The 17,874-nt window shown below is 44.7% G+C and overlaps 1 protein-coding gene across 1 annotated transcript in view; it reads left to right on the top strand.

Annotated features, from left to right (window-relative positions):
• The window catches only part of LAMA5 (laminin subunit alpha 5), a 261,360-nt gene that overhangs the window by 80,846 nt on the left and 162,640 nt on the right, over window positions 1-17,874 (top strand). Inside the window, 1 exon segment of the mRNA XM_056844902.1 lies at window positions 13,114-13,231. Coding sequence (XP_056700880.1) covers window positions 13,114-13,231 — 118 coding nt within the window.

Below are 17,874 nucleotides of genomic sequence, written 5' to 3'. Positions count from 1 at the left end.
AGTTTGCCATGCATTCCTATGCAGCATTACTGCATTTAAGTCGATAGGTTTAGACTGGAGTATATCTGCATAGGATTGCACAGTTAGATGGGTTGATAACCTCCAGATAGGGCCTGGAGCTCTCCTGGAATTACAACAATGGATCTCCAGACTATAGTGATCACTTCCCGGGAGAAAATTGCTGCTTTGGAGGGTCCCTCCCCAGACTAAACTGAGGCTATTGTACTTTGGTCGAATTTTGAAAAGGCAAGAGCCAATGGTCAAGACAATGATTCCAATAACATTAGGAATAGTATGTTATGATTACTGCTATATTGATGTACATGTTTTATAAAACATTATTTTGAGATAGATGGCAGGTATAAGAATGGTATAATTTCACTCAGATTAATTCTTTGTGTTGTATTTTAGTTAGTTAGGAGTAATGTATTAGAGTTGCCAGGTCCCTATTTGCCACCAATGGGAGGTTTTGGGGGCAGAACCTGAGGAGAGTGGGGTGGGGGAGGGACTTCAATGCCATAGAGTCCAAATTGCCAAAGCGGTAATTTTCTCCAGGGGAACTGATCTCTATCAGCTGGAAATCAGTTGTAATAGCAAGAGATCTCCAGCTAGAACCTGGAGGTAGGCAACCCTAGTAATGTATGGTTGTGGGTTGTTATATGATTTGTGTATGATGTATTGTGTAATGCTTGTTATTAGTCGTGAGTGTTTTGAAAAATTAAAAATTTATTTAAAAATTACTCGCTGGAAAAGACAATAAAGCTAGGAAAAATTGACTGCAGCAGGAAAAGAGGAAGACCCAACAAGAGTTGGACTGGCTCAATCAAGGAGGACACGACCTACAGTTGGCAAGACCTAAGCAAGGCTGTTAACGATAGGACATTTCGGAAGACATTAATTCATAGGGTCGTGAAAAATCGGAAGCAACTTGACAGCACTTAACACACATGGAGTAAATACTTTTTAATGGGTTTAGACATCTTCATACACCCTAATGAAGTTCTTGATGTTCCCCATTCATTACAGCCACCTCTCCTGCAAGGGCAAATTTAGTGCTCCAAATGCCCTGTGCATAGGGCTGATAGCATCTTGAGGTCTAGATTTAGATTGGGGAAATGCACAAGGGAAAGAGTTAAACTAGCTCTCCTCTAGCATCATGCTTTGGTCATATATGGAATCTGCTTTAAAAAAAATCATATGAAACTGCTTTATACCGAGTCACACTATTGGTCCAGCTTCCTCAGCATAATCTCTTCTGAATGGCTGTATCTCTCCAGGGTGTCTGGGGACTAAAGAAAGGCCTTTGCCAAGATCCTTTCCCTGCTGCATGCAAACTGCAAATCTACCAATGTGTCATGACCCTTCCTGATCATGGATCTCCCACACCACTTGAGACTTGGCCTTGAGTGTTAAATGCTAAACAGGACAATGATTCTTTAAAATAATAAAAAAAAAAACAGACGCTGATATGTAGGGTTGTCAACCTGCCCATACTAGCTGGAGATCTCCTGCTATTACAACTGATCTCCAGGCGACAGAGATCAGGTCCCCTGGAGAGAATGGCCACTTTGGAAATTGGACTCTAAGGCATTGAAGCACCTCCCCTCCCCAAACCCCACCCTCCTCAGGCTCTGCCCCCAAAACCTCCCGCCAGTGGTGAAGAGGGACCTGGCAACCCTACTGATATGGAATGAGATCCTGTATTGTTGCTGCTTTGTTTTTCAGAGGTAGGACTGTTTAGGAAAAAACACACACACACACACACAAACAGCGCTGAGACGAAGGGCTATTTTACGTGTTATTCCAATTTCAGTGTACATATTCATAGCATAATTTATGAGGGGCGTCCATACGTATAAATCATGGCTTTTGTCTGAGTAATACCATTCATTTTGGGTTAAGATTAATATTTTTTTTTGTTGCATGGGTCCTGACCACCCCATCCTGTTCCATTAAATCAAGTTTTAAAATCTTGGTTTGTTTCTGTCCTCCCCTTTGAGGTTGCAACAGTAATATATAGCCCACATAGCATCCCTTGTGGAAAGAAAAGGGAGAGGTTTGATTTGTATTCCTTTCCAGCTAGATTCCTCCATAATTAACCTACTGTAGAAAGATAAGAACTGGTTCACCTTCTCAGGAATGTAGGCATGGCTGGGTTTTTTTTTTGGGGGGGGGGAGAGGAATGAGGCACGCAGAAGGGTACATTTGGTGTGCATGCACATGTGGATTGCACAACAAACCGTAGCGTTCAAAATGTACCTGTCTCTGCTTTATGGAAGTTCATTTACATGGGCACTTTCTGTTAACAGAAAAAAGGATCTGAAATATTTTTAACTTCGTTGAATTTTCTTTGGTTCAAGAGAAACTGTTCCCCTAAACGTATCCATATTATAATCTCAAAACACTATCTTCTTTGCTGAGAGACTGCTAGATTAGTCTGTTAACGAATTTGCCAAGTAACATGAGAACAGTCAAACTCAAGATAGTGGTGGCATAGGGCTTGGGATTACATGCATATTTTATTATTGTATGATTTTTTTTTTTCATTTATACCCTTTCTCCCTAATGGGAGCACAAAGCAGCTTACATCTTTCTGCTTTCTTTGGTGTTATCCCCACAACAACCCTGTGAGGCAGTCTAGCGATTCCTCAGTGGCTTGCGTTGAACCCAGCTGGCAGCCAGGCAAGTCTGGAAGGCAGTTGTTGGGGGATTAGCCCCGGCTGTCAATTTCTCCTGGACTGGTGACCCCACCAGTAGTGGTAGTACCTCAGAGGTTCGCCTTGGACGTTTGTGCATAGATGTGTTCTTGCATGGTGAGCAAAATGGTCTGGCGAGCTACTGCTGGACATCCGCTTCAGGTATTGCACGGTGGTGGAAAGCACCATCAAGTTGAAGCCGACTTATGGCAACCCCGTAGGGTTTTCAAGGCAAGAGATGTCCAGAGGTGTTTTGCCATTGCCAGCCTCTGCATAGCAGTCCTGGACTTCCTTGGTGGTCTTCCATCCAAATACTAACCAGGATAGACCCTGCTTAGCTTCCAAGGACCGATAAGATCAGTTGAGCCTGGGCCATCCAGGGCACGGCAAGGGTTGCCTACCCCAACTGAAACAATCAGGGCAAGGGTAAAGGACCTCTGTTTCTTAGTTTTTGGCAAAGGATTTTTTAAAAAAATGTTTGAAGAATATATAACTGACAGGATTAATGTTTTTAGAATGGGCCTTTTGTGGATATGTTTGTTGTTTTACTTTTTATGGGCAAATCACCATGTGGGTATTGAATTGGGAACATGGGGTGGAAACGTTTTAAATAAACTTGGAAATGGCTACGCCAGCTATCTCTAATACGGGTGATAATAAAGCTTCTATATCCGTATTTGCAGGATGAGGGGTCTTTAGATTTTCCTGGAAAAGGACACAGACAAGAAGTGCATACAGGAATAACAAAATTACTGCTGAATAAACGAAATGACAAGGTCTTTTGATTGATGGAGTTCTGCAGAAGCGTTTTGCTGCTTGAAGGACTTTATGCTGTTACCAGTAGAGCATATTATAAAACTACAAATCAGACTCCGTCTTGTATCCAGAACAAAATGAGGATAAATCCTTATTTAACCTGTGATGCACGCTCAGGAATCGTTCTGAGATTACTACTTCATTGATATTTTAATTGGGCCTAATAAAAGTTATCACTGCTCAATGAGGAACGGTTAAAACGCTTAGGGCTGTTTAGCTTGTAAAGAAGGCGGTTAAGGGGAGACATCATAGAGGTCTATAAAATTATGCATGGTATGGAGAAAGTAGACAGGGAGAAGCTTTTCTCCGTCTTTCATAATACTAGAGCACGGGGTCATCTGCTGAAGCTGGAGGGTGACAGATTCAAAACTGATAAAAGAAAATATTTCTTCACACAACACATAGTTAAGTTGTGGAACTCCCTGCCTCAAGATGTGGCAATGGCTGCCAACTTGGAAGGCTAAGAGGGGAGTGGACATGTTCATGGAGGAGAGGGCTATTCATGGCTACTAGTAAAAATGGCTACTAGTCATGATGCATACCTATTCTCTCCAGGATCAGAGGAGCATGCCTATTAGGTACTTTGAAACACAGGCAGGACAGTGCTGCTGCAGGTGTCTTGCTTGTGGGCTTCCTAGAGGCACCTGGTTGGCCGCTGTGTGAACAGACTGCTGGACTTGATGGACCCTGGTCTGATCCAGCATGGTCTTTCTTATGTTCTTACGTTACTGCTACTTTTGAATTTAGTTTCATCTTGTGGTTTAGCGAGGCTATCTGCAATTTAAATTAGGACAGGAGCTGAGGATATTCAATTCGATTTATTACGGTCATTAGACCTAGAGCTATTATATGGACTACATTTCTACTACATGCACATCCTATTCCTGGGGTTTAACACTGATCATTTAAATTTTTTATTTTATTTATGTCCCACTTTTCCCCCCAGTGGGGGCCCAAAGCAGCTTACATTGTTCTCCTCTCTTCCGTTTTATCCTTGCAACAACCCTGTGAGGTAGGTTAGGCCGAGAGTATGTGAGTGGCCCAAGGTCACCAAGCGAGCTTCCATGGCAGAGTGGGGATTCGAACCTGGAGTTTCCAGATCCTAGTCCAATACTTTAATAACTACACCGTGCAGGCTGTGTGGTAGGAATCGTTATGGTTGGAAGGGAGATAATGGTGCCTATCCTTGCTGGGAAACCACCTTCTCATTAGCTGGGACAGGAATCAGGCGCTTTAGAATCCCTTCCCTCTTCTGTTCTTGCAAGCCCCAAACAGGACAGAAAAGGATGTGATGGACAAGGGAGCCGCTGAGGACAGAGATGTGAATGTCCCTAAACCCCACAGTTATTACCCAAGGTATTAAAAATGGAGTGTTCTTTTAACTGAGGTTCTGCAGATCTTGCATATGTAGACTCACAGGATACAACACTTGATCTTAGCCAAAAGGCCTAATACTGGGTAAAAGGTAAAGGTCTCCTGCTCAAGCACTGGGTCATTCCTGACCCATGGGGTGACATCACATCCCAACATTTCCAAGGCAGACTTTGTTTACGGGGTGGTTTGCCAGTGCCTTCCCCAGTCATCTTCCCTTTACCCCCAGCAAGCTGGTTACTCGTTTGACCGACCTCGGAAGGATGGAAGGCTGAGTCAACCTTGAGCCGGCTACCTGAAACCGACTTCCGTCGGGATCGAACTCAGGTCGTGAGCAGAGCTTGGACTGCAGTACTGCAGTTTAGCACTCTGCACCACGGGGCTCCTGATTCTGGGCTGTATCCAAAGTACCATGGGGGGATCTCTGCTCACAGTCTGGAACTTTCCTCCTCCCTGTCCCTTGCTCTGGGGACCTCAGTGCCTCATGAAATGTTGCCCCCAGGGTTACAGCCCCCCAGTTTGCAGCGGGAGAAGAGTTGGCAAAAACTGCTCCTGTCTCCCAGTGTTTCCGCTGATGGGAAACAAGATTCGAATCCAACCTATTGACAGTCGTAAAGCACTTTTGGAGTGCTCAGTAATGACACAGCATTTCATTATTCCTTAGAATAGCTCTGTTATATAGATTAGGATTATTATACTCCTCCTGCAGATGTGGTTTGAATTTTAGGACTGAACTAGACATTATATGGGAAAGTATGTTATACTCCTCCAGGAGGTATTTTTATATGAAAATAAACTCACCCTGACTGTTGTTTTTTTTAAATTTCAAAATAGCCTCCCCTGCACAGTTTCCCCATCCATGGGGGAAGAGGTACAGAGCCAGCATGGTGTAGTGGTTAAGAGCGGTGCTTTGGTGCAATGGACTCTGATCTGGAGAACCAGGTTTGATTCCCCCACTCCTCCACATGAGCAGCGGAGGCTAATCTGGTGGATTTATTTCCCCACTCCTCCACACTGAAGCCAACTGGGTGACCTTGGGCTAGGCACCACTCTCTCAGCCCCACCAACCTCACAGGGAGTCTGTTGTGGGGGATGGCGATTGTAAGCTGGTTTGATTCTGCCTTAAGTGGTAAAGAAATTCGGCATGTAAAAACCAACTCCTTCTCTTCCTCTCCTCCTCCTCCTTTGTATATATTTCCCCTGTGGGTGGAAAATCTTGTTGGGAAGGGGAGGAGAGGAAGAACAACTGGAGGGAAAATGGTAGGGAGGCAGTTTTGAAGAAAATGGGGGGGGGAATTGCCTGGAAGGGAAATGGTTAAGTCGAGGGGCTGTTTCATTCTAGGTCAAAAGCCAATTGAATTTCGTTTGGGATTTTGGATGTTGACTCACTACGCCCGGGCAATCAGCTATGCCAGTGTCTGCATCTGTTGGGAAAATGTTTGGTTGAATCTCCAGGGGTATAGAGGATTGTATTCATTTGAATGAAAATATGAGCTAAATAAAGGCTTGGGAGTGGAGAGGACCAAGCCTGCTTTTTTTTTATATTAGTGTTTGGTCACAAATGCAGAAACAGGCTAAATTTGGCATGTTCGAGTCCACTCTTCTTGCCAGTTCTCTCTATTTTTAGAGCTACTGCACATAGTAATGCTGTGAATTTTCTCAACATAAGCTTTGCTTGATAATAGGCATCCTGTTGGTTTAAATGTCCTTGTCCCCTTCATATTTTGGCTATGTTCTGTCTGCGCTTCTTGGATGGAGTGTGGTTCTCCTGATGAGGGTATCTGGAATTTTATTTCCTTTCTGAAGAGACCGGGATTATAGTTACCGGTTGCTTAGGGAAGGAGAAAGGAGAGCCAAAACTCAACTCTTGTTTATGTAGACTGGAGCAATAAAATTGCTGCCTTGTCCGTATTAAAGAGAAAAGAACACCCAGAAGAGGAACAAGATCCAGCTAACAAAGGCTGGTTGGAGCATTACCTGGGTCTTCATTGAGGCATAATGCCACTAGGGATAACTACAATTAAACTGACAGTAGAGTTACTGGGCTGGATTAGAATGTTATAATCATTAATAGAAGAAGAGGAGTTGGTTTTTATATGCCGACTTTCTCTACCACTTAAAGGAGACTCAAACCGGCTTACAATCGCCTTCCCTTCCCCTACGCCACTCATGTGGAAGAGTGGGGAATCAAACCTGGTCCTCCAGATCAGAAGAAGAGTTGGTTTTTATATGCCGACTTTCTCTACCACTTAAGAAAGAATCAAACCGGCTTACAATCACCTTCCCCTCCCCACAACAGACACCCTGCGAGGTAGGTGGGGCTGTGAGAGAGTGTGACTAGCCCAAGGTCACCCAGCTTCACGTGTAGGAGTGGGGAAACAAATCCAGTTCTCCAGATTAGCATCCGTCATTCATGTGGAGGAGTGGGGAATCGAAATCGGTTCTCCAGATCAGAGCCCACCGCTCCAAACCACCGTTCTTAACCACTGCACCACGCTGACTCTCATCCTACTCATCAGAACTGCCATCCCAGCCTGTAAGCACCTTATGGGAAACAGCTGAAGGACCCCTTTCTGTTAGTCCAGTAGCACCTTAGACACTAACAAGATTTTAGGGATTTGAGCTTTCAAGAGTCAGATACCTGACAAAAGGGAGCTTTGCCTCTTGAAAGTTCGTCCCCCTAAAACCTTGTTGGTCTCGAAGATGCTACTGGACTCATCATATCTAGCTGTTCTACCCTCTAAATGGCTACCCTCTAAAACTATCTTTATGAATTAAAGAGTGGTTGAAGTACGTTAAGGGATCACTAATCCGTATTAAAATATTTGTGGGGGGAAATGCCTTTGATGTTTGACACGAACGTTCGGTGGAATTGTTATCCAAGAAAGCCAAGCCTCAGATGTTAACAGGGTGGCAAGTTATACGTAAAGTTCTCTGAGATAAGTGAGTTTTGTGGGAAACTGGAAAGGGAATATTGAAAACCATCCAGGCAGAAGCCATACAAGGTTCTGGCAGGGATGTTACTCTGCTCCCCAAAGACTGAAGCCATTTCAGGGAAGAATGTACAGTATAAAGCAAGAGAATGCATAACTCAGTTGGCTGGTATTTGCTCAAGATTTTCTTTGCCAAGGAACAGATGTAAACCTGTGAGAACCGAGTCCTCAGAGAAAGCAGCTGACTGTAGAATCTGGCCTGGGCAATTCAGCTAATAAGAAGATAGTTTATGCTACTTAATGCCATTGGCAGCTGTCCATTTTCATAAGATGATGGGTTTGCAGCGGTCAAGTACCTTAATCTTCCATTAAATTAGTCCACAAAGAAGAAGAGTTGGTTTTTATATGCCGACTTTCTCTACCACTTAAGGAAGAATCAAACCGGCTTACAATCACCTTTCCTTCCCCTGCCCACAACAGACACCCTGCGAGGTAGGTGGGGATGAGAGAGATGTGAGTAGCCCAAGGTCACCCAGCTAGCTTCATGTGTAGGAGTAGGGAAACCAACCCGGTTCACCAGACTGACCTCCGCCGCTCATGTGGAGGAGTGGGGAATCAAACCCGGTTCTCCAGATCAGAGTCCACCGCTCCAAACCACCGCTCTTAACCACTACACCATGCTGGCTCCCTTTCTCTACCACTTAAGAAGTGGGGGCAGAAATGGAGGCAGCAGGCTTATTTTATGGTAGTCATGTTCTGTCATGGAGTTAGGTGACTAGTTTCAGCCGCCTTGTACGGGTGCGTGGAGAGGCGGGGCATAAACTACTTAAAATATATGGAGATAGCAGAGTCACACCTTATTCATTTTGTTGCATTGGTCCACAGCTGCTTGGATTTCTTTAGGTCCCTGTACTTTTCTCGCACCCTGATCTGCATGGCTCAGGCAAGCCCAAATCTTCTGATCCCGGAAGCTAAGCAGGGTCAGCCCTGGTTAGGACTTGGATGGGAGACCACCAAGGAAGTCTAAGGCTGCTACACCGAGGCAGGCAATGGCAAACCACCTCTGAATGTCTCTTGCCCTGAAAACCCTATGGCAGGGGTGTCGAACTCAATTATTAAGAGGGCCAAATATGACATAAATGTCACTTGGTCGGACTGGGCCATGCCAGATTGAGAGAGTGTGTGTGTGTGGCTGCCTCTCGTGCCAGATAAGAGCTCTCGAGCCGGAGCCGTGGGCCTTATGTTTACCCCCATCCCCACTCTACTGGGTCACCATAAGTTGGCTGCAACTTAACATCCCTTTCCGCCATACTTATTTCTCAGCTCGCCTCCTTTAATAGGCCAGGCAAATAATGGCCCCTCTTCCTCTCAGCTCCCACCTTCCCTGAGACTTTAATCTCAATTTGTTGTGGGAATGTTTGAATTTAGAGATGGGAGTGGGGGAAGGTGGAGGCCATTGACAGAAAGATCCTGAGCAGAGCCCTATTGTAGTCTTAGCCCACTGAATTTGGTGGCTTAGGCTGTGGTAACTGCATAGGATTTCCCTTCCAAGTGTTTCCGTTCCCTACAAAAACCCTATAAAAGTGGTTGAGAACAACTGTTGAGATTAGAACAGTACAAGATTATATTTGCTCAGCATTTAGTTACTGTTATAATCAATTTTGTCCAAATAATTTGATTGCTCCAAAGACTACCCCCCACCATTGACACATCTAGCTCCGATTGGTGGCTTCTGTCCAACAAAGAAGGGTCTTTCCCTGCACCTTCTGTTTGATATCCTTTAAATGAAAGTGCCAGGGACTGGCCCTGACCTGGATGGCCCCAGATCTCAGAAGCTAAGCAGGGTTGACCCTGGCAAGTATTTGGATGGGAGACCTCCAAGGAATACCAGGGTTGTGACATGGAGGCAGGCAATGGCAAACCACCTCTGAAGTTCTCTTGCCTTGAAAACCCCAGGGGTCCCCTAAGTCAGCTGTGACTTGACGGCAAATACTAACAATAATAATTACTCTCTGTAGGCCTAACGCTGCATGCTTTCCAAACCATGGCTTGGAGGTCGGGGGCGCCTTGCATGTTTTCGCACTGACCCTTTTCCTTTCCTCCCCTCTTTTGTACTGATCTTGGTTGGGGTTCTGTATGCTTTTGCCCCAGGAGCTCATGAGAATCTAAAAATACCGCAGAATTAATATAGCAGGGAATTTCTCTTGATTGGGGCTACAACTCCTGGGATTGAGGGTCATGGAGTGGAAATCTCTTTTGGCTTAAACCAGTTTCGCACAGCTTAATTCCTTGACTTGGTTTTTTCCCCTTTAAACTCAATCTTGTAAGCTCTAAATTTCTATGCATGCTCTTTAGGGCCTCTTATAGATAAAAGAAAGTTTTTTTTCCTGCCTTTAAATATCAGTTTTTGACAGGATGAAAAAGGAAGGCGTTTTGGAGAGAGCCAGTGCCAGCCCGTGAAGGGAAAATCTGTTTCTGAGTTTGTTTTTCCCTCCCAAGTGCTGACATTTTTCAGCTGTACATTTATTTCAGTCTTGGCAAGGGTTCGGTTGCATAAATCAGAATTTGAGCTAATTGGGAGCAACTCAAGCCAAATGCCAAAAAAGTCTTATCAAAAGCTACTTGTTACTCTTGTCAGTGAAACTGGGTGGATGTGTATTTTATAGATAAATTCTTTCTCCTCCAAATTGCTGACTTGCTAGGTGTAGAATTAACTGCCCTGAAGAAAGGTTTGATTCAAGAGAGAAAGTCAATTCACAAATGCTTTCTGTGAGACGGGAAAGGAGTACGGGTAATGTTTTCATTTACAAATTTGCAAAGCAGGGGAAGCAATTTTTTCCCTAGAATTTTCTGTTCCGGAAAACTCGTTGTTTTTTTCTGTTCGTGTCCACTCCCCTCTTAAAGCCTTCCAAGTTGTTAGCCATCACCACATCCTGAGGCAGGGAGTTCCACCATTTAACGATGTGCTGTGTGAAGAAATACTTCGTTTTATCTATTTTGAATCTCTCACCCTCCATCTTCAACAGATGACCCCTGTGTACTGGTATTATGAGAGAGGGAGAAAAGCTTCTCCCTGTCCACTCTCCATACCATGCATAATTTTGTTGACCTCTATCATATCTCCCCTTAACTGCCTTTTTCCCAAGCTAAACAGCCCTAAGCGTTTCAACCGCTCCTCATAGGGCAGTTGCTCTAGTCTCCTGATCATTTTTTTTATTCAATAAAATAAACAACAACAACAAAATTCAACAATCTTCATAATTTAAAATATGTGTAAACTTAAAAATTTAACAGAATTTGTATATTACAAACTTATTCCAATATCCTCATTCATACTACCACACCGAATACACGGTTTAGTTCTCTGTAAAATAACTAGACTATCATCGCTGCACAGTGTCTTTTCTCATCCTTAATTATAAGGTTTTCCCTTTTATTTACAGCTCGTAACTGTAGCTCATCCAGACTCACCGTATCACCATTTTTCTGATGCGTTGTTAGTCTCTTGATCATTTTGGTTGCTCTTTTCTGCACCTTCTCAAGCTCTGCAATATCCTTTTCTTAGGCGCTGTGACCAGAACTGTACCCAGTATTTCAAGTGTGGTCTCGCCATAGATTTGTACAAGGGCAGCAGTATGATAGCAGCAGTTTTATTCTCTATTCCTTGTCTAATTATGGCCAGCATGGAATTTGCCATTTTTGTGTTGTCTTTCTGTAGCTCATGCACATGCAGCCTGCATCAAGGACTGGGGCTTTCCCCCCTAATGAGTAAATCTAGAGCAGGGAAGGATGTACCAACTGTATCAGCCACTGGAGATCAGCATGGTCCAAAATAACATCAGAGGAAGGCCTTGATCCCTGTGCCCTGTTAGTCAGCCCTCCGGGGCAACTGGTTGTCCACTGTTCGCAACAGGATGTTGGACTTGAAGGACCACTGGTCTGATCCAGCAGGGCCCTTCCTATGTTCTTAACAGTTCACTGTGTACACAAGTGAAGTCTGCTGAGATGAAGTTTCTGCCTTGTTGCCTCTTCCGTTCAGCAACTGCTCTCAATAGTCACACACAAAACCCCTTGGATTCAAGAGAAACTGGCTGAGTTATGCTTCTGTTTTCAGACTCGTAGCCCGTTTAGTTGCTTATTGCTTGTGGTGTGGACCCCCCCCCCCCCGTTCATAAGATCGTAAGAAGAGCCGTGCTGGATCAGACCAAGGCCCATCAAGTCCAGCAGTCCGTTCACACAGTGGCCAACCAGGTGTCTCCAGGAGGCCCACAAACAAGACGACTGCAGCTGCATTCTCCTGCCTGTGTCCCACAGCACCTAATGTAATATTCCAGAATATTTCCTTTTCTTCGTCCTCCTACACTCTTGTACCTAGGTTGCTTGCCTGTTTGTAGAGTCCTTTCTGAGTGGCTTTGCAGACTAAGCCCTTGCTCCTTCATTATTCTTTTGGTTGTCAGTGAGACCTTGCTATGAGTGCAGGTCAGTATTTTGAGGCTGGCCCCCTCTGTTCCTCTGAGAAAGACAGGTGTTAGCTTTCCCGGTGGGGAAGGAGACATTTGCTGCATATGGCTCTTCCCTAGATATGGCCACTTCTTCTTTTCCCCGTTGTGTGATGCATCGCCTGGTAACGAAGCACCTTTCCCCTGCAATTACTTGTGTGCTTGCCGTGGAAAGGCAGCTATTCCAGGATGCACAGCTACATTAAGGATGCTCCAGTCTGTACCAGATACGGAAGATCAGCATGGTTCAGAGCATTCCACTTCATTTTAGGACTTTCTTAAAAGTTCCCCAGTACTGAGAGGTTTGCTTGCCTCCCCCTGATGTATGATCTCTGGTTTTGACACCTGATTGGCATTGGAATAAAGCTTTCCCACCACAAGAGTGTGTCCATCTATTCAAAATGTGACACCGTGTTTCCTGTTGGAGGAGAGAAATTTTGCTTCCCAGGGTGTGCATTGCTTTTCGCTGTGACCTAAACAAGTTTCTTGAGAGCCGGCAGGGTGTAGTGGCTAAGAGCGGCGGACTCTAATTTGGAGAACCAGGTTTGATTCCCCGCTCTTTCACATGAGCGGCGGACTCTAATCTGCAGAACCGGATTGGATTTCCCACTCATCCACATGCAGCCTGCTGGGTGACCTTGGGCCAGTCACAGTTCTCTCCGAACTCTCTCAGCCTCGCCTACCTCAAAGGTGGCTGTTGTGGGGGCGGGGGAGGTAATGGTAAGCCGCTTTGAGACTCCTTTCTGTAAAGAAAAGCAGGGTATAAAAACAACTCTTCTTCTTCTCTCTCTCTTATAGCTGTTTCACGTGGCTTATGTTCTGATCAAGTTTGCAAATTCCCCTCGTCCGGACCTGTGGGTGCTTGAGCGATCAACTGATTTTGGACTTACGTATAAGCCTTGGCAGTACTTTGCTTGTAAGTATGACTTAAAAGTAGATGGGACGAGGAGCAATACACGGACACTGGTCCCTGCACTGTTTCTGAACATTTGTAAATCTTGTGATTCCTCTCCCTTGACCCTGCCATTTCCTAGCCAGCGCACCATGTTTACCACACACGATCCTTTAATGCAGTGGTTCCCAACCTTTTTTTGACCAGGGACCACTAGGACTTTTTTGTTCGGTGCAGGGACCCCAAGGTTCAAAATAAAAATTCCGAGAATTTGAAAATAAACTTTAATCATAACTGTTAGTTAAACATTAAACTTAGAATAATATTTGAATATATATATATATATATTATAATAGAGAACTTTTAATTGAAAATATTAATTTATTATGGGTTTATAACTTTGTTTCGCGGACCTTAATTTAGTTCTCGCGGACCCCTGGGGGTCCATGGACTCCTGGTTGGGAACCAGTGCTTTAATGTAAAGAGTCATGGATTTTTAACAGTAGCTATCTTATAACTTTCATAATGGCATCGGTGGAAGTTATGACCGGTGTAGCTCTTCAAAACTCGCACAACGGTCCTGGGTAATGACAAGAAATTCAATTTCCTTCTTAACAGTTGGTAAAGGCACAGAATCCCTAAATTTGAAAGGGCAGATCTCTGCCCTTGCCCGTGAACATACCGTTTTCAAAGGAGAAGTTTCAGTGTGTTTTGACCGCCGGGAAGCAAAATGTAAACACGACCCACCCACTTCCAGTTCCTATGCTAAATCCTTTTGTTTATTGATTGTTTCATTTCCCCCAAGATGGGATGGTCTTTCGGCAGTGGGGGCCAGACCTTGAGTTCTGCAGGGTCTCCTCCCAAGCTGCCAGAAGCCCGGGATTCTATAAGGCGCTGGAAGAATTGCCAGCATTTTGAGTGGGCGACTCCTACACTCTTAACAGCTGCAATACAAACAAACATTTAGCAGCTGAAGTTATTCCTGGCATTCAGATTCAATGCTGCGAAAGCCCTGAACTGCTGAATTTCCCTGGTCAGGCAACTATTAAAGACACGGGAGTCCTGATGGGGAAACCGGAGCAACCTAGTGCAGGGGTGTCGAACTCAATCGTTACGAGGGCCGGATATGACATAAATGTCACTTGGTCAGGCCGGGCCATGCCTTGCCAGCCCAGATCGAGAGTGTGTGTGGGGCGGTGGCTGCCTCTGCTGGCTCGTGGGCCAGATAAGAGCTCTCAAGGGGCCGGATCCCGCACACGGGCCTTATGTTTGACACGCCTGACCCAGTGGCTCCTGGCACCAGTTCAGGAGGCAGTCCCTCTTCCTAACCCCAAAGACCTCCACCGTCAGGCAGAACAGGTAGAGATACAGGATCGTTGATAATCATGGAATTTGGTTTGCTGACCAACCTGTTCTGCCTGTGCTTTTAGTGGCAACTCAATCTGCAGAAATTAGCAGGCGATGTCCCATTAGGGCAGGGAGATCTGCTGCAGTTAGCTGTGAATTTGACCCTAAAAACCACTTTCTTTTAATTGTTTAGTCTGGAGATAACTTTGGCTATTATTTTTCAATATGGCCCTTTCTGGTTGGTTTTTAAACTGTTTGATTGTATTGTAAACTGCTTTGAGCGGCAAGGGAAAGAGGTGTAGAAATATAATTAGTTAATTAAAGGCTCCGCTACCAGCTTTGGTTGCCTTGCAGGTAAAGATTGGAGCAACCTGCTGGGAGTCTTCCCCCCCTCCCCCGTGCAGCTTACTGAGTTCATTCAGATGTCTTTGGGGATGGGTTCCTGTCGTCTCCTTCCTGCCTTCTAGGTTCCTCATCCATCATTTCAAACATTTATTGGAAAGTTAATGCTGGCTTTACACAGGAAAGACTTGCAGGAATTTCGAGACAGGAAGACGGATTGGATCTGAAGAGGACAAAATGTGTCCCTGTAAACCATTTCCTAATGTGCACTGCTGTGTGTTGTATTGATGCCTGGTACCAAAAAGAAATATTTCAAAGCTAAGGCATACGCCATCCAAAACGTGTGGTTGCCGTGACTGTGCTTCTTCTCCTGGCTTGGAGGAGAGGTGAGGTCTTCTGTCAGACATAATGTTGGGTTTTGTAGGCCTTCTCTTATCTCCTAGCCTAGGAGGTGGGCAGGAGGTTATCCGTGCAGCAAATCTGTGGTAGTACCCGTGTGCATTTCTGCTAGCTTGTTTACTTGTGGCAAATAGGATCTGTACTAAAGCATGTAAAGATCCTTCTCCCTCTTCTTACACTTTATCATAAGACCACTAGGTGTTTCATGAGTTTTCAGCTTTGTATCTAAATATACAAATAAATGCCTTACATTTATTTAGATATTTATAGTTCGCTTTTCTTGAACCCATGAAGCTGCCTTATACTGAATCAGACCCTCGAGCCATCAAAGTCAGTATTGTCTACTCAGACCGGCAGCGGCTCTCCAGGGTCTCAGGCAGAGGTCTTTCACATCACCTACTTGCCTAGTCCCTTTAACTGGAGATGCTCGGGATTGAACCTGGGACCTTCTGCATGCCAAGCAGATGCTCTACCACTGAGCCACAGCCCCTTCTTCTCATCGGGGACCCAAAGCTGCTTATAGCATTGTCTCTCCTCCTCCATTTTATCCTTGCAGCAGTGACCTGAGAAGTATGTTTGACTGAGACAGTGTGTTTGGACCAAAATTACCCAGCAGGCTTCCATGGATTCAAGAAAGAGACAATATAACAAAGACCGTTTGCAAGACTGAAGCTATACAATTTAACATTAGCTGATGAGTGACACGTTAATTAATAATCCATAAAGCTTTCGCAGACCAAACATGAGTTCTTCCAAGTACTTTATTAGAACGTGGCCCCCTGACTGGTTCTCTAATGTCACCTTTCATTTTGCAGTGGCTCTTGCATGGCATTGGAGTCTTTTTTTTGAGTGGGGGATATGCCTCACTTTCACAAAGAGATGCTGGCATTGATTTCTGGCTGTCTTTGGTGGCTGTGGCACTAAGCTCAAATGTGTGACTTTTTAGCAAAAAAAACCCCTCTTTCTTCATTTAGCTTGGAGGGTCCGAATCCATTTGGCAGTTAGCTTGCTATATTGACACATTATCGAGCATGGAAGGAAGAAGGGAACTTTCTGTGAAGTCTCATTTTCTTCATTATTTTTGGTCTCAGTTTGGCTTGGAAGATGAGCCCTCTTTTCTTGAGAGAGGCTAGACATACAGGGCTGTCTGTTCTCCCTCCGGTAGATCTCTGGGAAAGGAAAATTACGGAAATCAAAGATGAGAATTTCTCAGTTTGAAGCTGCCTGTTGGTTTCCAGAGGGGAATCTGATCCTTATGTTACCAAGAAGCACCAGCGTGTTCTACAAATATATCATTATAAAACTTGGAGGGAGTAGCCAAACTACTCCAAACATGTTAAGGACCGGCTCCCTCCAGGGAACGTAAGCCGTAATTGGTAGAAGATGTGAGTTAAACTTTATGATGATCTTTTAAGCAGAAAAACCTGGCGGAGGAGTGTCTGGAAAGGCTATACAGTGAATCTCCCCCTGGAGTGTGCTACCAACTTTCATGGCTTTGAATGTGTGAGCTTGTTAGATTTCTTCTGCGGATAAAAGAACAAGAAGCAGCTTTATTGTAAAAAAGGCACCAACTAAAATTCAATTATATCAGAAGCTAAAAAAAAAGATGGTACTCTTTTTCTTCCAGTTTCAAAGAATCGTACATTGAGCCATGCAAAAGTAACGACGGTTCTTCTTTTGCTTACTTTTTATTCTGTTTTCTTTGAAGACTACACTGGTTTTTCTTGGAGGTGTGTCAGGGTCAGGGAGGCAGACCGCATCAACCGAATCCTGCTTCAGAATATGGATGCAAACCACAGGTCTTCTTTTAGAACTCCTTTCACTTGTTATGTACTATTTAGAACATCCCACAACATTGAAAACCTCTGTGAAGTACAATATTGCAAATTGTTATGTTTTCATAAAAAAATATACTACCACTGGATTATTAGTTGGCAGACTTATACATATAGAAGTATTTGTCCATTGTCCAACCCAACACACAAGAAGATTCCGGCTGGATGAGGCCAAGGGTCCGTCTGCCCCAGCATCTTATTTGAGCAATGACCATAGAATCATAGAGTTGGAAGGGTCCACCAGGGTCATCTAGTCCAACCCCCTGCACAATGCAGGAAATTCCGAACTACCTTCCCCCCACACCCCCAGTGATCCATACTTCATGCCCAGAAGATGGCCAAGGTGCCCTCCCTCTCATGATCTCCCTCTCATGATCTGACCAGTCATATGCCATGAAGTCTTCTTGCCATTGATCTTCTTCCAGCAACTAGTCTTAAGAGGAACGCTGCCTCTGAATGTGGAGTGTCCACTTCGCCATCAAAGCTGAAGCCATCTAAACAACTGGCTATCTCTACGTCTTGTGGCAAAAAATCCCAGAAGAAGGAGAAGGAGGAGGAGGAGAAGAAGAAGAGTTGGTTCAAACCCGCTTACAATCACCTTCCCTTCCCCTCCCCACAACAGATACTCTGTGAGGTAGGTGGGGCTGAGAGCATGTTACTAGCCCAAAGTCACCCAGCTGGCTTCATGCGGAGGAGTGGGGAAACAAACCCGGTTCTCCAGATCAGAGTCCACCAAACCACCTG

Source organism: Euleptes europaea, chromosome 2, assembly GCF_029931775.1.
Source record: "Euleptes europaea isolate rEulEur1 chromosome 2, rEulEur1.hap1, whole genome shotgun sequence".
NCBI classification, from domain to species: domain Eukaryota; kingdom Metazoa; phylum Chordata; class Lepidosauria; order Squamata; family Sphaerodactylidae; genus Euleptes; species Euleptes europaea.
This window is presented reverse-complemented; position numbering and strand designations above follow the sequence as displayed.